Raw genomic sequence first — 18,787 nt, 5'->3', positions numbered from 1 at the left:
GCTTCTCTGGGCAACCTGTGCCTCATCACTTTCGCAGGAGAGAATTTCTCTCTAGCATCCACTCTAAACCTGTCCTCTGTCAGTTTAAAGCTATTCCCCCTTGTTGTTTCATTACCTGCCCCTGTAATGAGTCACTCTTCCAAAAACCCTTTAGGTGAGTTCTCCCCAGAATCTCCAGGCTGTACAGCCACAGCTCAGCCTGTCCCCACACCAGAGTTGTTCCAGCCCTCTGAGCATCTTTGTGGTCTTTTCTGGACCCACTCCAACATCTCCACATCTTGTGACGAGATCCCCAGAGCTGGACACACTACTCCAGATGGGATAAAAACCTCCTGGCTCCTGAAAGGAGACAACACCAGCCCAGCATTGCACAGAACTCTTGCCTAACCAGTACCACCTCTTGCAGCATGACACCATTTCTAACAAAATTTGGGCTGTTCCCACTCTCCCCACAAAGTTCCGATGCTCCCGTGCCACGCACAGCTTCCCACACCTCCACTCAGCTGGAAGCAGGTCAGCAAGGTCACAGCAGCATCCACAGGCAGCTTCTGCAAGCCACTGACATCATGGAGGTGTCACCTGGCACCGAGTGTGAGACAGAGATGCTCCAGCCACTGTTCTGCACTTGCCGATGTAAAAGCCAGGCTCGATTTCCAGCTGGGAACTCTGCCAAGGGCTCAGGTGAGCCACGGACACAAAGTGTTTCCCGACAGCCTTGCAGCCGGACACCTCCTCGGCATGGCTGGGAGGGCAGTGCAGCTTCCATAGGGCTCCTTGTGGTCCACAAAGCGCTAAGGTCTCAAACCATGTCTCCTTCAGGTAGACCATGGCCCCTGAGCTTCATGTTTCTTTTGGGGATGGCATCAGAGGGGATCAGCTGCCCGAGCAGGTGTAGCTGTCAGTATCTGGAGGTGAACTGCACTGGGCAGCAGTTGCAGGAGTTCCCTGTGGATATCCCTCTGGACACCAGGCAGCTGATTCTGGCAGCAAACAACGTCTCATACCTGCCAGCAGTGGAATTGAGCTTCCTGGCTGATTTGGTCTATCTGGACTGCAGAAAGAACCTCCTGGGGGATGACCTGGATTTCACTTTCATTGGCGTGGCCAAGCTTGTCTATCTAGACCTCAGCTTCAACAACCTCACACAGGTCACCTTCAGCACCTTCTCCCACCTCCTCAGCCTGGTGGTGCTGAAGATCTCGGACAATCCCAACCTTGTGGCCATCGAGAAGGATGCTTTTGCCAACAACACCTGGCTAAGGCACCTGGATCTGAGCCGGACAGGCTTAACCTTCCTGGACACCAGCACTGTCCGGGGCTTGCCCAGCCTGAGGCTTCTGGGGCTCAGTGACAACCTGTGGCACTGCAACTGTTCCTTTTTGGACTTCATCACCTGGATGATGGAGAGCGATGTGCATTTTCCAGGTGAGGGCTGTGTGAGCACGGATCTGCATGGAACAGAGAGAGCCCTCTGTTCTCTTTCCCAAAAGTTCAGTCCATGGGGTTGTGCCACTGCATGCCGACTGTGGGTGACATTTTCTGCTGTCACACAAACTGGGGATGGGAGCAGCTGGGTTACACACACTCCACACATGAAGAGTCACACTTGTTCACATCCCCAGGGCAGCCAGGGAGGTGTAGTCTGTAGCTGGGATGCTGCTGCTTCCCTAAAACACCTGGATCCAGCCTCAGGTGTCTCTGTGCCTGCACAGCACAGAGGAGCCCAGCCCAGCTCCAGGGAGATATGCACTGGGAAAATTGCTCTGAATTTCCTGTCTTGTCTCCACCCCAAAATCAGCTGCTGCTCATCATGTTGAGAGATTCTCTAACTGGGCCTTGGAGAGGCCGAGGCAGGGTAATCACCAGCTCCCTTTCCCATAAAAACGCTGCTCCCAAGGGTGGTGTTTTGTTTTGCAGCTGCAGCACATGGATTTAATTTTTCCAAACCGAAAAGAGACACAGCACAGCACACGTGAACAAGGAAAGCTTTGGTTTCTGTAATGTAGGGCACAATGGTGAGAGAGCTGCAAGAGAGAAATTGTTTGAGAAAGTCTGTCTACTGAATAAGAAAGGGCCACAAAAGAGCCCAAGGGGAAAAATGGGAAGGGCAATTGGAAGCTGGTGTTAGGACAGAACTGAATTAAAGACATCTCAGTGTCTTTATTAGATGTAGTAAGCTCCTTATAGACAATAAAGGTTTTTTTTTCCACATACAGGCTGTTATGGAAGAGTGGAATAAAGTACAGCTCTCAGCAGAGAGATTGGAGATAACCCACTGAACCCTGCAACAGGAGAATAAAGCTCATTGCAGGCTGCTGGGGAGGGGAGGAGTAGGAAAGGCAGCCTTAAACTGAGGCCAGAGGGATACTGGGACAAAGCCCTGGAATTTGCTGCAAGCAGACCCCAGCCTGGCCTTTAGAAAGGCTCCTGACCTTCAGAAATGTCTGTGCACCAGAGTTCTGAGCTCAGCCCAGGGGCTGACACAAAGCTGCCCAAGTCTGGATGGATTTGGGTAAGAGAGAGACAAAAGCTCTCCAGTTTTACTGAGGACCAGGACCGAGATCAGCATGAGCAACATCACCCAATCATATACAATGCAGTGTAATGCAATAAAACCCCTCATGCCTTGTTCCCCTCCACCACTTCCACTCCATCCCATGCATCCAGCAGTGCCCAGCCTGTGGCTCCCTTCCCTCAGGCTCTTCCATCCTTGTCCATCAAGCAGTGACCACCAGCCCATGCCCACCACAGCGACCGTGTCTGCAGGGTTCAAAACCTGCAGAGGAAGGAGAAGGCTGAGGGCACACCCTGCACCACATTAATCCTTCACTAACTTGAAAGGGAGCAGGCAGCATCTGTTTTATCACTGCAGATATTGCAATATGACAGGGTATGGTTGTTATTTCAGTGGAACTGAATCATTGATGAGCTGCCTCTGCCTCCCTCACAGAGCAGGTAAGGCTGTACCTGACTGCAAACCACGCTCGTTGTCAAACGCACAGCAGCCTCATTACTCCAGCATCATTTAGGCTGTATCACTTCAGAAGGTGTTTGAGGTTTTTAAAAAAAACAACAAACACAGGTGCACTTATATGAAGATGAAAGTGCTCCATCAGCAGAGATGAGCAGGGCAGGGACAGCAGTTTGCCACAGTGGCATAATCCAGTGGGCAATATTATCCTATGGAGCCAACACTGCAAAAAATATTCTGGCAACCTGAGAATTGTGGTTTGGCAAGGGTTTAGCACAGGTTTGGCATGAGTTTGGTTGTCAGATTTTACCCAAGACATTGTTGGGGTGAGTGGAGAGGGGAGAAGTGAAGTCTGCAGCTATTTCTCAGGCTTTTAGCAAGCACCCTTATAATTTTTCTACCAGGACTCCTATTCATTAAATTATGATACAGACTAGAGAGTCCTGCTTCTGCTCATCTCTCTGCAGATGCTGACAACATCACCTGCTACACCCCAGCAGGCCTGCATGCCCTGAGGATGCCAGCAGCAGAGGCACAGCTCCACTTCAGCTGCCTGACCCAGCTGTACAAGCAGGATTATGTCTTTCTGTGCCTCGTTGGCTTCTGCATATTCCTTGCTGGCACCATGGCAGCCTGGCTGGCCGGCATCTGTGCTGTCATCTACGAGGCCCATGCCTCAAAGGGAGAGGAAGAGGAGGATGAGGAGGAAGACTTAGCCACTTAGGATCAGCCCTTCTGAACTCCCATTGTGGGAACCAAAGGCAGGCCCTTCCTGCCTGATTTCCCATGTTGTCCCACCCTAGATTGTTTGTTGGGGTTTTTTTTGTGAAATAAAACTGCAAGAGAATGAAGTATCTGTGCTCCAATTTCACTTGATGTTCTATACTCACTCTTCTGCCACTGGGACTCAGGATATTGGCAAAATATTCATTTTGGGGAAGTGTGAGAGGTGTGCACAATGCCAAGCATTTCCACTTCCACCCTACCTTGAGGCCACAGAACAGCAGGGACATAAGGACTGGCTTGAAAAGGTACTGAAGTATGGGAAAGGTCCTGGCACTGTGCTGTAGCCAAGGAGGCCAAAAAATCCAGCAGGGCTTACTGGGATCAGCCTACACAGCCAGAGCCCCAGGGAGTTACTGGATTGCTAGAGCCCCAGGGAATCCAAGAACTTCCTGCTGTGGAAAGGCAAAGAGATTAAAACCAGGACTTTTAGGAGCCCAGGATCCCACTGGTTCTTCCTTTCTTTCCCATTACACTAGTGACAGCAAAAGAACCCTCTGTGCTCCTGCAGTGCAGCCAGACCTTCTGTGCGTCCCCTGCTCTATGAACATTTACAGAACTGGAAAGTCAGCTCTGCTGTTGTGTCACATAACCCTAAAACTGGAATGTTTTATAAAGTAAAAATATTGCTTACACATTCTCTAAATATTCTTGGAAAGGGGTTGCATGTCCATACCAAAGTGTCAGAGTTACATCTACAGGGAGATGTGAGATCCTTGTTACCACCAGCGCTGGGAATTGCCAAGGGAAGGATATGCTTACATGGCCCAGCACGGCAACTCCAGGTGTGAAACACCGGCTGCTTCAGCCGACACTGCAGGGTCTGGTGAGATAACAGGGGAAACCAGGAGATTTCAGCAAGCACGGTGTGAATTACCAAACTTAGAGCCATTAAACTGTCGACTGCGAAGCAACGCTGAGAGCTCTTAGCTAGAATGGGTATGAGGAAGAGGGTGAGGATACGGCTGACACGCGGGAGACACACTGGGGCACAGCTTAATGGCACATCACCCCGCACATCCACAGCACCGCCTATCGCACCCTTCTCTGGCAGCAGCGAGACTGATGGCGCCCGGCCGAGCCCCGGCCCCGCCTGCGGGCGGTGCTGCGGGCAGGACGGCCCCGCCGCCGCTGCCGCCCCCGGCTCCCTGCCCGTCCCCGGCTCCGGCTCCGTCCCGCAGCGCCTGGGCTGCTCCGCACCGCGGTGAGGGTGAGTGCGGGGATAGGGGGATGCTCCCAGGGCGTGGAAACTCAGGTGGTCCGATGGAAAATGCAGGAAGCGCCGTGGACATCTCCCAGCCGGGGGGGGCTCCGGGGAGGGGGTTGTGGGGCGAGCAGGGCAGAGCCCCGGCAGCGAACGGGGGCGCGGGGCGACAAAAGGCTCTGCTGGCTCCAAGGGCTGAGCTTACATCGCGTAATCCAGCCCGAATCCACGCGTGGGGCTGTTCGAGGAGCCTTAATGCGCTTTGCTGACTCACAGCAGCTGCAGCGTGGTGGCAGAGTTGGGAAGGACCCTTTTTGTGCTGCCGCTTTGTGCCGCGTTATGCTCCAAAGTCTCGTGTCTGTGGCTCCGGCCGGCAACATCGCGGGTAAAAGGTAGAAATTGAGTCTTGCCTGTCAGCAAAGCCCTTGCGGCTGCGGGCAAAGGATGCAGAAACGCTCCGGGAAACGACCCTGGGACTCCTGGTGACTTCGGAGTGCTTTATGTGCTCCAAATGTTTGCTTTTATGTGGCTCCAAATTACGAGAGCAGAGGCTTGAGGTACACTTTGATATCAGTAGTGTAAGAGTAGCAGTTTTATGACGCACCCGGTTTAATGCTTTGCCGTGCTCTTTGCTCCCAAGGTAAAGCCCCAGATTATAACTTAGTGCTGGAAGACAAAATGCCTGATTATCCAACAGCCTTGTAATTTGAAGGGGGAAATGTGACCACCAACCTGCTCTACATGTTCTATTTTCAGTGTGTCACCTGTCAGGTGCTAACCTCAATTACAGGTGCATGCAGCTGACTTTTCTTCATTACTTCAGGGTTTTAATATTCTGATTGATGATTGTTTACCGCACTTCCTGTGGACAAAGCCAGCTGTTGTCTTCACCTTGCTCCATCGATGATAATCCTTTGCAAATGAGAAATAAAACCCTCTAGTCCCCAAAGATCCCTTGTGAGGGGTGCAGGAGGAAGACTTTGCAGCAGTTCCCTGAGGTGGCCTGGTTCTCCCTGCAGTGACAGATTGTGCTGGTGGGTCAGTACAGGAGACACCAAAACCATACTAAATCCTGGAGACACCATCTGGAGACAGGCACCAACTGGGGTTTGATTGGGAGAATTATCTCGGTGCTGGAGGGAGATCTCTGCTGCCTTCTGCTGTGCTGTGTCGTGCAGCACCCTCCAGGGTCACCCAGACAGGCGTCTGAGGTTTGGGGTTGTGCAAGGTGGCTATGGGGAAGCGCCCTTGTGCTCTCTGGCAGCCAGGAGGAAGCTGGAGTGCTCTGTTGGAGCAGGGCTGGTGAGCAGGAAAGAATGAGAATGTGGAACGTGGCATGACAGAGGCTGCAGGATGCACCTTCTGCCCCATGCTTCTGTCTCAGGCCTGCATGAGGGAGCACAGAACCATTAGACAAAAGCCACACAGGCCCTGGTGTCCCCTGGCCGCTGGTGCAAATGTTTGTAAATGCCAGTAGCTGTGTGTTGTTGGAGCTCTTCACCAGTTTGTGATGCTGAGAGGGTTCCTGGGAGCTGCAGGACTGAGCATTGGTCAGCTGGAGAGTGGCTCTTTACCCAAAAGTTCAATTATCATTGCCGTGGTGGTAGGTTTTATTAGTATTTTATATAAGGGTGACCTTAGCAGTACAAATTAATCATTGATTTAGCCCAGCTCCTTCCAGCTCAGGGGATTTCTGAGCCGGGTTCTTTTATAATTCCCAATTTACCTCTTAGTCCCAGAACTTTCCCGGTTTCCTGTTGAATTCCTGCATTCACAATGTCCCTTGGCAAGGAGTTCCACAGGTCTGGTTCCCAGTGCATGAAGAAACATCTGTCTTAGGGAACAGGCTGGAAATAAAGTGACTTCATTTGGTGGCCCCTAGCTCTGGGGATGGAAAGGCCCATGAGTTTCTGCCCAGGCTGCACTAAGGTTCTCCAGACACCACTTCCCACCTATGCTTAGGTGATTTGAAGGCTTGCTTGACAGGAACTATGCAGAGAACTCCTGGTTTGTGCAGGCTCCAAAAGGTACAAATTCCTTCAGCCAGTCCCTGTGCTGGTAGCTCTTGGGGTCCAAGCTCAGCGACTCTTCCATGCACGCATATCATGTGTTGCCAATTCCCCAAAATATTCACGGGCTCCCTTTCTCTGGCAGCACCACCATGGCTGTTCTCTCCAAGGAATATGGCTATGTCATGCTGACCGGGGCCGCCAGCTTTGTCCTGGTCATGCACCTCGCCATAAACGTGAGCAAGGCCCGCAAGAAGTACCGTGTGGAGGTGAGTGCTCGGGCTGAGGGGGTGGCAAGGTTGGAGCCAGCCTGCTGACAAGCTAGGTGACACCTTGAGCAGTTTGGGGTGACTTGCTGACATTTCCTGCCCCACCACACAGATGTAGAAGGGATGGAGCTGCCATGGCTCTCCAGAAAGCGTAACAGAGCTTGGGATTTGGGACATCAGGTGCTTGGCACCAAGATGAAAGCATGTGGCTTTGAGCTTGGCAGCACAGATGGGCAAGAAACTGTTCGGCCCATTTTCCCTGCAAATAAGATTTGATGCAGCACTGGGGAGAAAGGGGCCATAGTGGCACAAAAGTGACAGGAGGGTTTCTCAAACTCAAGGGGACAAGTCTTTCAAGTGACCTTCCCCCACTGGGGAGCCTTTAAGCCAGGCAGAGCTGTGGGCTGGGTGGGGACACCTGTGAGTCAGGGCCATGGCATGCAGTGGCTGCTGTGCCACTTGGCTTCAACACAAGCCACTGCTCCTTCCCTCTTTCACTGCTTCACTCACAGAACTGACAAACAGGGGTGGGCACAAGGAGAGCTCCAGCTGCCTGCTGGGGTGATCCCATTCCTGCTGCATCAAGTCAGGATTGCAGCAAATGTACCCAGTGCATGTGGTGCACAGAGGGCTGGATTTGAGGCCTGGGGAAGCCTCTGCATCCAGGCAGCAGCTCCAGGAAGGCAGTGACCTTGAACACAGCTTTTGTGCGCCCCAGGGCAGGCACAGGCTCTAACCTGCCACTGCAGGTTGTTCTTGCCAGCACCCAGGCAGCCCTGGGCTCCTGGGGAGAGGAGCTGCAGGGCACATTTGCTGATGTTTTGCTGCTGGTTTATTTTTTGGCAGTACCCAGCCATGTACAGCACAGACCCTGAACACGGGCAGATATTCAACTGCATCCAGCGTGCGCACCAGAACACGTGAGTGACGCCTTTGAACCGAGGCCTTGGAACAAACAGGGCTGAGGAGCAGGGCCCACAGCCCCACTGGTGCTGCTTTGACCCAGGCTCAGCCCTGCAGTGCTTAGCAGGAAGGCTATGCTGGCTCCTTCCATGGGTAGATCTTAAGACGTGAGGAATCTCATTTCCTGTAAATGCTGATCTGTTGTGCTGCCCAGGTCTCCCTGGGGAGTGGCCAAAGTCCACCCAGCTCCTGTGGACAGGTTGCAACAGCACATCAGAGGGGTGCTGGGAAGCACAACTCCTGGGGAATGTTTAGAGTGGCTTAGGGAACAAAAAGGAAAGAGTGGGTGGGTGTTCTGGGAGAGAGGCACAGGCTGGGAGGAAGCCCCTAAAACCATGTGTGCTCAGATCCCTTCTTTCCTCAGCCACAGCACTGAGCACAGAGACTCGTGATGAGCCCAAAATGCCCTTGGCAGGGGATGTTTGCAGTTTCTGTCCTTCTGGAGTTTCTTCTTTGTAAACAACCCGAGCACAAACGCAACCTCCTCACTTTTATTTTCAGATTGGAAGTTTACCCTGCCTTCCTGTTCTTTTTAGGCACTGGTGGACTCTACCACCCGGTAAGTGATACAGAACTCTGCTCTGGCTCCCTGACCTGGGCAGGGTGAGGGGCAGGAGGCCAAGACAGCCCCTTCAGTAGCCACATCGCATTTAACAACAGTGCCCCTTCTTAAAATTTAGTTGTAGAAGGTTTTCTGCAGGAGATGCACCACAAATAAACTCATTTACTGCTGTTTCAGCTATTAGAGCCCTTTCCTTCCCCTAAAGGTGCTTAATTAGACAAAGCAAAGCATTTGCAGCCTCCAGCCACTGAGTGGGAAGAATCCCCCCAGCCCAGTTTTTCCAAGCCCTGCCAAAGGAAGTCAACAGAAGCCTGGATTATTTTTAACTGAAAGATGCAGACGACTTGGGAGGAGGCAGGCACACGGGAGAGGCCAAATCCAGTAGCTCTGTCTTTGCCCTCAAAAGACAAAATAGATCTTTCCAGAAGACAGACTCCTTCTCCAATAGGGAAGGAAGCAGCATAGGCACATCTGGCAAATGAGAGCCACGCTGGAGAGAGCTCTAAATTAAGAGCCAAAGTGGAAGTTTGGAACACCTGCTGGAGGCAGTGGAGCAGGGCTTGGAGCAGCAGCTGCCTCCACAGTCCTGGTCCTTGCTCTGGCTCGCTGACTGGCCAGGGGTGAAATGAGATTGAGCCCCTGGATTGGTTGCCTGCACGACTTCAGTCAAGCCTCCAAAGCCTTTAACGCTTCTCCTTTCTCTGCAGCGAGTTGCCACAGGGCTTGGTGTCGCCTGGATCGTTGGGAGACTCCTCTATGCCTATGGCTACTACACAGGAGGTAGGACAGTGCCTGCAGCACACACAGGGTGCCTGGAGACTCAGGTCTCCTACAGTGCCCCAGGGCTCTGCTCCCAGCCAGGTGTGGGGGAAAGGGTGCAGGTCTACAGGCTGCCAAAGCTGCAGCACGCTCTTCCTGCTGTTGGGAAGGGCTCTCATCCAGCAGGGATGCTTACCCTAAGAGGCCTGAGCTGGTGCCTGATGTTTTACCCTGGGGATTTCCCTTTAGTTCCTGCTCCCTCTTCCATCTCCAGGCTGGGCTGGTCTTTCAGTGAAGTGACAAATCCTGCTTTTTTTTCCAGATCCCAAAAATCGAAGGAGAGGGGCCCTTGGCTCCGTGGCACTCCTTGGGCTGGTGGGCACAGGCATCTATTCAGCCTGCCAGCACCTGGGCTGGGTCTGCCAGCAGGGGTGCAGAAGATAAAGGGAGTTTTCTCCTGTTTTCTTTTAGAACACTTGGCTTCCTGTGTTTTTTCCCTTTTCTTACTCAATAAAAGGAAGTTGTCCATTCTGTATTTTCATTCTAAAGTTACAGAGGGTTTTCGTAAGAAGCTCTGCAGAATGCTGGAATTACTCTGGTTTTGCAGGACTACAGATATCTGTCTGTCAGGCAGAGATGTTCCTTCCAGCTTTGATGATTTCAGTGATCAAAAAGCCACCTTGCAGCTCATTTAACCCATACAGCAGCAGCCCCATTTCTGGACCCCTCACAATTCACGTCACTCTGACAAGATGTTCCAGAGTAAGTATTTATTTGATTGCTAAAAAACAGATGTAGGCAAACAACTGAAAGTGTTGCTTCATCATGTGTATAAAGAACAGTAAGTTTACAGGAAGGAAGTGAGATAGCTTTCACTATTCTGTGCTGGAGCTCCCCACCACTCTTGTGTGGAGATGATTCTCAGGGCCATGCCTGGCCCAGGCAGCATCAGCCAACCCTCACAATGTTTTGTCCCACTTGTAAGTAAGGTACAGATAGAAAAAAAAACCAAAACAAAACTTGAGGTTACCAAGGGTTTAGAGGGAATAAACAGTGCTACACTTAAGGCTTTTATGTGGTCACAGAATAGACAGGGTCAGGATAGTTACAGGATATCATGGTGTCAAGAGCTTATACGTGCACTGAGTAGGGTCCTACCTGTTAGGAAGCCAGAAGTGAAATTGATGGAGGGTGGAAGGCAATGGGAATCAAGGCACACAGCCTGGGAAGCCTGGGCCTGGCCTTGGCCACTGACAAATCTCTGGTAACACCTCTGTGGCTGCAGGAGCTGCTGCCAAAAGCCAGATTGGTGCCTCCTGCTCTGAGCTTCCCATTGTCCACCAGCCAGGCCAGAGCTGAGCCCTGTGTGTACAACCCTCCTTGCAGGAACGGGGTGGCTAAATGCTGCTCCAGCTCTGCTTCCCCCTGGGCACTGACAACTGTAGGATACTTTATTGCTGTGTACATGATCCACATCTCTGGCTGGCAGGGAAGAGCTGCCTGATGCTCCCCTGAGCAGGCCCCAGAGCCACTAAAACACAGACTCCACGTCACCCATCTCCACACAGACAGTCTTCAGCTGCGAGTAGTACTCGATGGCTGCCCGGCCGTTCTCCCTGCCAAATCCTGCAGGGAAGAGCTGGAGTGAGGACACAGCTCCAGGCAGTGCCAGGGGCCACTCACAGCCCCTGGAGCTGGCAGGTACCAGGGGAGGTCACACAGAGCTCACCTGAGGACTTGTATCCTCCAAAAGGCAGCTCCACAGGGCTGACGTTGTAGTTGTTGATGAAGCACATCCCAGCCTTGAGAGCAGCCACTACCCTGTGAGCCTTCTGGATATCCCTGCAGGAAAAGAGCAATTCAGCTGAATCCCCTCCTTCCCTGCCAGGCAACATCCACTGGAGAAAGGCCAGCAGGCCACACTGCTTTTTGGAGTCCAACCTGCTCTACTCTGTCTGCCTGCTTGAAGGAGGCAGCTCCAATTCCCAAGGACACTCCAAGTGCATTCAAGAGGGCAGGACAAGGACACCAGCAATACAGAGTGGGGCAAGTAGCCAAGAGCAGCACAGCAGGCTCCTGATGCATTCTGGAGGTGCAGGAATGCAGGCAGCAGGCCAAGCCAGGCTGGGAGGAACCCAAGGGACAGCTGGGCCCACCCAACACTCCAGGAAAAACTGGGATATGTGCAGTCATTTACAAATTTCCCTTTTGGCAATCCCTTGCTTCAGCTCTTCTGGAAGAGGATACCCATGCCCAGGCACTGCAAGAGGAGCAGCAAATCACTGCAGTATTTCCCCTCCCCAGAATGATTCCACAACACTGCCCAGTCCTACCTGGTGAAGACACCACCTGCCAGGCCAAATTTGGTGGCGTTGGCTCTCTCCACAACCTCCTCCTCTGTGTCAAAGGGCAGGATGGCCATGACAGGCCCAAAGATCTCTTCCTTCACACACGTCATGTCATCCTTGCAGTTGCCTGGAAGCGTGGCAGAGCACAAGTGCTTCAGGAGGAAGAGCAGCAGCACAGCCTGTGCATTCAGCAACCCACACAGCCTTGGAGACAGCATGGCAGAGCAGCCAGGCACACCCTGCATCTCAAAAGCACCAACAGCACCATTCCCATCAGGCCCTCCAACAGCACAGATTTCCCTGGATGCAGTTCTTGTAAGCCTCAGCTCCAAGAACACACATTCAAATGCCAGTCCAGGCTGGGGACATCACACAGCCACGTTACAAAGCTGAACTCAGCTTTCTCAGGAGAAATCCCATGACTGAGATGGATCCTACCTAACACACAGGGGCGCATGTAGTAGCCATTCTTCAGCTTCGGGTCATCTGGCACATACAGGTCCCCACCACACAGCACCTCTGCCCCCTGGAAAAGAGCCAAGAGAGGAAGGGATGCAGGCACATCCAGGAGCATCCTGCCCAGCTCTGGCTGGCCCTTGGCTTATCCCAGCAGGCTCTGCTAAAAAGTTTGTCCCCATCTTTTTTATAAGCCCCGTTATGTACTGAAATCCTGCAATCAGGTGTCCTCAGAGACTTCTCCTCCTCCAGGCTAAACCACCCCAACTCTCAGCCTTTCCTCACGTGTTTTTCCTGTGCTGAGAAGTGGGGTCTCATCAGAGCAGGTCAGAGGGGCAGAACTTTCCCTCACCTGCTGCCCACACTGTTTTGGGATGCAGCCCAGGACACGGGGGGTTTCTGGGTGCCAGCACACATGGCTGGGGCATGTCCAGCCTCTCATCCAGCAGCGCTCCCAAGTCCTTCCTCGCAGGGCTGCTCCATCTGCTCATCCCCCAGCCTGGATTGATACCAGAGCTCGCTCTGATCCAGGTGCAGCACCTTGTACTTGAGTTCAAATCACTTCTCTGTCCCCCACGTGCCTTAACACAACTTCTAGGAGGATCTGTTCCATGATCTTTCCACAGTCACGGCAGTGAGGCTGATGGGTCTGTAATTTCCAGGTTCTTCCTGCCCACCCTTTTTGAAAAAGGATGTTTTTCCTTTTCCAGTCACATGGGACTTCACCTGACTGCCATGACTTTTCAAATATCATGGAGAATGGCTCAGCAACTCCACCAGCCAATTCTCTGAGAACCCTGGGATGCATTCCACAGACTTCTGTATCTAGTGGTCCAACACACCCACTGAGTAAACCAAAAACAACCAAAAAATCCCAGCTTAACTGGGAAGGCACAGGGCAGGAGAGCAGCTGGCAGTGTGTTTGTCTAACAGGAGAGACATTTCAGGGCAGTCACAAAGCAGCATCACAATCTCACCTGCTCCTTCGCCTGCTTGATAAAGCCCTGCACACGATTCAGGTGGGGCCGGTTGATGAGGGCTCCCATCCGTGTGTCTTCCAGAAGAGGGTCTCCAATTTTGATTTTCTGGGTGCGTTTCACCACCTCCTTTGTGAAGGTATCCAGGATCTTCCTCTCCACAAACACCCGGGTGCCGTTGCAGCACACCTGGGACACAGGAAAGGCAGCTCAGAATAGGAAACACAGCAATCCAAATTCCTTCCCTGCTTGGGCCCTGCTCCAGAGGCTCTTGGAAAAACTCCTCCATAGCTGCTACAACAGCTAACTTGTCCCTGGGGACAGGGAACACAAGATTACCCTGGGGTCATGACTGCACTGAAAAGCCCTTGCTGGACACAGTGGTTCTGATGCCACCAGGTGGCAAAAAAGGATCAGGTCATGAGCACCAGAGACCTTGAGCCGACTTCTGAGTTCCCAGAAATGACCCCACTGAGCAAATTTGCCAACAGGATTACAAAAAGCCTGCAGCACAGGTGGCTATCCTGAATTTGGGAAGGACAGAACCCTGTCCTCAGGCTCAGCACACCAGGCTGGGACCTGCTGCCCCTCCAAGGGACACCAGCACAGCTTCTCCTGACCTATGAGTGCCAGACTGGTGCCCAGGGCACAGAAGCAGCTGTGCTGAGCTGGGTGCTTGGTGCCAGGGAGGCTCCATGTCTGGGAAGGACAGGCCACTGGCTAAGTGTGTCCTGTAGCTAAGGCACACTCTGCTGGGACACCCGGCCCTGGCTCCTGCAAGGGCATCCCTTCTGACACTGCACAGGGAAAGGTGTGGCAAGATGGGAGCTTCAGGGCATCCCTCACTCACAGGAGATCACAGGCTGGCCTCACTGCCCAGCCCTGACCCCACAGTGCCTCCCTGGGAAGGAGCACCCCTGCCCCACAGACACACACCTCGCCCTGAGTAAGGAAGTTGGCCATGAGGGCTCCCTTCACAGCATTCTCCAGATCAGCGTCTGAGAAGATGATAAGGGGGGATTTGCCCCCCAGCTCCAGGGTGACTGGCTTGATCCCTTTAGCTGCCATCTCCATGATCTGAGGAGAACAAGAACACAAGAGATAAGTGACCCACTGGCCAACTAGAGTCACCCCCCAGGGTGGCAAGAGAGACCCAAAGGGAGAGTTCCTGCAGGACCATTCACCAACAAAAGAGAAGCAGCACAGAGGGCAAGCTGGGTTTCCTAAATGTGGTTAGCTTGTTCTGAGGAGAGCCTCAGAGGGTTTGGGGGTTGTTTTTTTACAGGTAAAACCGACAAAACCTGGAGAGGCATTTGCAGGAAGTCTCATGCTCAGTGTAAGCTGCAGGCAGCTGTAGCTGCCATCTGTCACTGCAACCCACAGGTACACACACGTAGGGAGCGTTCACGGGACAACATTTTCCTCCTTTGACTCAGAATTTATTTCCAAAAGTCTTTCTTTAATTTTAAAATAATAAATTGAGGGTGAGAAACTCACAGAAACTATCCCCTTGCTTAAAAACAGTAGGTTGCATGCAGCTTTAGTGCTTTATAGCAGCCAGGAACACATTTTTCTAGTGCTGCTGTTTCATGTACTCTCCTCCTGACATCACCACCCACCTGACCAGCTCAGAAGACTTCACTGCAACCAGGGGCTAAGCAAGTGAAGCTGACCAAAGGGTTTCTCTCCCAAGGCCGTGCCAAGCAGGTTAACTGGACCCCAGCATGACCCTGCATGTGCTGAAAGCTCCTCTATCAGCCCCAAAAACGCTAACCCGCACCCCGCCTCTACAGGCTCCATGCAGAAAAGCTCAAGGAGGTGTCAGCTACAGACCCCCTGTCTCAAGGTGCCTTTACCTTCATGCCAGTTGGCACACTGCCAGTGAAAGAGATTTTGGCCACATCTGGGTGCTGGCAGAGGAACTGGCCCGTGGCAGCCCCACCCTGCACCACGTTGAAGAGCCCCTTGGGCACTCCAGCCTCTGTGAAGATCTCTGCCAACCTCACCACAGAAATGGGGGTGAAGGGTGAAGGCTTGAAGACCATCGCATTGCCTAAGGGAACCCAGACACAGGCGAGGTGGGGTTAACACCCAAAATGCTTCAGGGAAGAAACAAAAACAATCCCCACCCCACACTGTGAGTTTGTCTCACCAGAACCCTTAAGTTTCCCCCAAGAGAAGAGGAAACACTTTCAGCTGATCACTGCAACTAACGGTGAATCACTGCTGGGGGAGATGGGACTACTGGTCTTGCCCTGCAAACATTTCCAGAGACCTTCCCCATCTGGTACAAAGCTATCAGTGTTTATCTGGATGCACTCCTAACCTCTTGACATCTGACATGTTCCTCCTTCCATTTCCCTTTCCTTTCTGCCAGAGTAACAGCCTGGACATTCTGCTAATCCTTCAACACTTCAAGGTAATCGTAGACTCCATCCCAGAAATCACTCTCCCCCACAGAATCAGTTGGCTCTGAAGAGACGCTTGTGTGGGCACGAAGGCTCCATTACCGCAAGCCAAGGCTGGGCCAGACTTCCAGCAGGCAATCTGGAAAGGGTAATTCCAGGCTCCAATCCCAACACACACCCCAAGTGGCTCTCTCCGAGTGTACCCAAAGGATCCCCCGGGAAGCTGGATGTGTTCACCTGCAAAGAAACAGCCAGAGGGTAGAAAAGAGCAAAGTTCTTTCTTGTCTGGTCAGAGCTGCCTTTGCCTGGGAGCAGAGACACTTTTACCCCAGCAAGCTCACAGAAGATGTGTGAGTGCCCACAGAGCATGGCAGCATTGGGCAGAGACCTGAATCCTTCCAAGGTCTTCAGGAAAAGGAATGGCCCATCTCTCAGAGAAATCAGCAGCAGAGATGGCTTTGTGCCATTGGAGTTCGCAGGGAAGGTGGGACAGAGAGCAAAGAGCAAACTCCAGTAACGCCCTCACCCGCCAGAGATCCTGCCAGCCCTGCGTAATACTCCAGGCACTGCCACGATATGTCGATGTCCACTCTGGCTTCAAAGATGGATTTCCCATTGTTGATGGTCTCCATGGTGGCAATTTCCTCTCTCTGCTCCTGTGAGAGGCACAGGACAGAGACAACACGTTAGAGAAGCCTGGAGCAGAATTCCACAAGGAGACAGCTGCTTGCCAAGCACACAAGTCCCCAACAAGATCCTGCCATGAGAAATGGTGATCTCCAAAAGGGACATTCCCAACTGCTGTTTATCAGTTTCCCCAGGGTGAATGAGTGCAGGGCAGTGTCAAAGGGAAAGCTGCTGGGGTTCACTGCTGGTCCAGTCTTGTTTAACAACCCTGTTTATCTAAAAGATGAGCAAACATGAACTTAGAAGCTGGCTGGCAAACAACGATCAGAATTCGCAGAACTAAACTGGGAAGAGCAAACAGCAAGATCAGGATGGAACCAGAGGCCAGGGAAGAGGGACAAAGCAATGCAGCTGGGAAGCATCCTTTAACAGTCCATCTCCCAGGCAGAAATAATACCCTGCTCTGAAAGTCTGGCAAAAGCAAAAGTTTGGCATAAAGAAAAGTTTTCTCATGACTTGTACACACTGAGGAAAGAAAGTCTGGATTCTTACAGATCTGTGCCTTGATGGAAATTAGCTCTGATGCCCAAGAACTTGTTATCTCAGAAAGGAGTCTGTGCTAAACCTCACTTATGTGCATCCTCCCCCAAGTGTATTATCTGACAGATAAAAACCAGTACTCCTACTTTCTCTTATTGCCAGGACACATTCCTGTCATGTAACAACAGCCTCCGAAAAGCCAAAAGTTCAGCAATGCCAGTTATGCAATTTCAGCTTTGAAACTGTGTACAGTGAAATTTAATCTCTGGTGCTGTTAAAAGAACCACAAACCCTGCAAGATGCCAAATGGCTGGCTTCAGTTTTACATCTTCTAACAGAATTAAGCTGAGAAAGCACACACTGGCCTTGAATCCAGAGATAAGACCAAAGCTACACTCACGGATGCTGACTCCAGTGATAACAGCAAAGCCCTGCCTAAGGCAGCCTCCTGTCTCTTCTGACCAAAGGTGGGTTTTAACTCCTGAGCAACTCCTGGAGCTCTGCAAGTCCTGCTGAAGCCCCCAAGAGCCACAATAACCCACAAGGAAGCTCAGAAACAGAACCACCCCTCTCCCCCCGCAACATACCCGAATAATTCTGGCAGCCTCCAGCATCACCCGGCATCGCTCCATGCCTGACATCTGACTCCATATTTTAAAGGCAGATTTTGCGCTCTGCACAGCCAGATCAACTTCCTTCTCCCCAGAGCAGGGCAGCTTGCACAGCACACGACCTGGGCACGTTTTAAACAGGGAATAAATGAGATGGAAATCTCAGAAAAGGGGTGCAGGACGTGCTTTATCTTGCACCAAACCCCACATACTTCAGTCAACTCATCTATACCAGGCACAGAATTTCCCACTGAAACTCATTGATTTGTAATCAGCCATAGAAGAGGTGCTGCAATTCAGCTGGTCCGAACTAAAAGAGCTGACATTCTCCACAATCGTGTTGTGGTTACTAATTAGCTCCAGTTGCTACAAAATTCCTGGGTTTCCCAGTTGAGTTTGTTACACTTCTACCACCCTCTTCAGGACTCTGGTTACACATTCCTCAGCACAGTTAAACACTTGGGAGCTACTCTGCTGAACGCTACATACCGACAACTACAATTACACAATTATAGAGATACTCAAATCGTGGGGTTTTGCCAAAATCAGACTGCCCGACAGAGCTGAGAGCTGATTTCTGCATAAAGAATGACCATGGCCAAACGCTGGCGGCAGAACACAGCCACTACAGCAGGGGAGCCTGAGGGGCTGCGGGGGAGCCTGAGGGGCTGCGGGGGTGGCCTGAGGGGCTGCGGGGGTGGCCTGAGGGGCTGCAGGAGAACCCCGGGAGCTGCGGGAGAACCCCGGGAGCTGCGGGAGAACCCCGGGAGCTGCGGGGGAGCCCCGGGAGCTGCGGGAGAACCCCGGGAGCTGCGGGGGAGCCCCGGGAGCTGCGGGAGAACCCCGGGAGCTGCGGGGGAGCCTGAGGGGCTGCGGGGCGTGCAGGACACCCGCACAGGCGGCACCCAGGAGAGCTGAGGGACAGCCGAGGACACCGGGCCCTGCAGGCACAGAGGCTCTCCCCGCCCCTGGAGGTTCCCCCGGTACCTGTGGCCGGCTCGAACACCTCCTCCAGCTGCCCGCCGTCGGCGGGCTGGACGCGGGCGCCCGCGCGGTAGTTGAGGGGCTGCTGCACGGTGACGGTGCCGGTGGCGGAGCTCATGGCCAGGCCGGGAGCGAGTGAGCGCAGCCGGGGGAGGAAGAGGAGGAGGCTCGGCAGCCGGGATTGTGCCAACATCGGCGGGATCCCGTCAGGCGCCGCGGCCCAGAGGCGCCGCCTCAGCCGCAGACGCCTTTTCACCGTCAGGGCCCGCCCCGCCCGGGGCGTGCCAGCGGCCAGGCAGCCGGGCCCGCTCCCGAT

The 18,787-nt window shown here is 52.9% G+C and overlaps 4 protein-coding genes across 4 annotated transcripts in view; 3 read left to right on the top strand and 1 right to left on the bottom strand.

The window, feature by feature from the left end:
- Positions 1 to 18,787, top strand: part of KLHL20 (kelch like family member 20) — a 450,003-nt gene that overhangs the window by 358,177 nt on the left and 73,039 nt on the right. The window lies entirely within an intron of this gene.
- LRRC52 (leucine rich repeat containing 52) lies at positions 807 to 3,695 on the top strand. Its single transcript, XM_058842829.1, has 2 exons — positions 807 to 1,425; positions 3,439 to 3,695. The coding sequence occupies exons 1-2, from the start codon at positions 807 to 809 to the stop codon at positions 3,693 to 3,695; spliced, it is 876 nt and encodes a 291-aa protein (XP_058698812.1).
- On the top strand, positions 4,810 to 10,061 carry MGST3 (microsomal glutathione S-transferase 3). Its single transcript, XM_058842350.1, has 6 exons — positions 4,810 to 4,964; positions 7,113 to 7,236; positions 8,083 to 8,156; positions 8,701 to 8,758; positions 9,469 to 9,541; positions 9,843 to 10,061. The coding sequence occupies exons 2-6, from the start codon at positions 7,120 to 7,122 to the stop codon at positions 9,962 to 9,964; spliced, it is 444 nt and encodes a 147-aa protein (XP_058698333.1). The 5' UTR covers positions 4,810 to 4,964; positions 7,113 to 7,119; the 3' UTR covers positions 9,965 to 10,061.
- Positions 10,276 to 18,708, bottom strand: ALDH9A1 (aldehyde dehydrogenase 9 family member A1). Its single transcript, XM_058842333.1, has 11 exons — positions 18,475 to 18,708; positions 17,464 to 17,609; positions 16,236 to 16,365; positions 15,812 to 15,946; positions 15,158 to 15,354; positions 14,238 to 14,378; positions 13,302 to 13,490; positions 12,307 to 12,394; positions 11,854 to 11,995; positions 11,250 to 11,362; positions 10,276 to 11,146 (listed from the first exon to the last, which is right to left on the bottom strand). The coding sequence occupies exons 1-11, from the start codon at positions 18,662 to 18,664 to the stop codon at positions 11,052 to 11,054; spliced, it is 1,566 nt and encodes a 521-aa protein (XP_058698316.1). The 5' UTR covers positions 18,665 to 18,708; the 3' UTR covers positions 10,276 to 11,051.

This window comes from Poecile atricapillus, chromosome 7 (assembly GCF_030490865.1).
Source record: "Poecile atricapillus isolate bPoeAtr1 chromosome 7, bPoeAtr1.hap1, whole genome shotgun sequence".
Classification (NCBI taxonomy): domain Eukaryota; kingdom Metazoa; phylum Chordata; class Aves; order Passeriformes; family Paridae; genus Poecile; species Poecile atricapillus.
This window is presented reverse-complemented; position numbering and strand designations above follow the sequence as displayed.

Excerpts from the sequence above, each read along its gene's own strand:
- LRRC52 (XM_058842829.1), top strand. The coding sequence starts at position 807 with ATGTCTCCTTCAGGTAGACCATGGCCCCTGAGCTTCATGTTTCTTTTG. Across the intron at positions 1,426-3,438 it reads GAGCGATGTGCATTTTCCAG|ATGCTGACAACATCACCTGC; the intron begins GTGAGGGCTGTG and ends ATCTCTCTGCAG.
- MGST3 (XM_058842350.1), top strand. The coding sequence starts at position 7,120 with ATGGCTGTTCTCTCCAAGGAATATGGCTATGTCATGCTGACCGGGGCC. Across the intron at positions 8,759-9,468 it reads CTGGTGGACTCTACCACCCG|CGAGTTGCCACAGGGCTTGG; the intron begins GTAAGTGATACA and ends CTTTCTCTGCAG. Across the intron at positions 9,542-9,842 it reads CTATGGCTACTACACAGGAG|ATCCCAAAAATCGAAGGAGA; the intron begins GTAGGACAGTGC and ends TTTTTTTTCCAG.
- ALDH9A1 (XM_058842333.1), bottom strand. The coding sequence starts at position 18,664 with ATGTTGGCACAATCCCGGCTGCCGAGCCTCCTCCTCTTCCTCCCCCGG. Across the intron at positions 16,366-17,463 it reads AGGCTGCCAGAATTATTCGG|GAGCAGAGAGAGGAAATTGC; the intron begins GTATGTTGCGGG and ends TGCCTCTCACAG. Across the intron at positions 12,395-13,301 it reads TCAAGCAGGCGAAGGAGCAG|GGGGCAGAGGTGCTGTGTGG; the intron begins GTGAGATTGTGA and ends GCTCTTTTCCAG.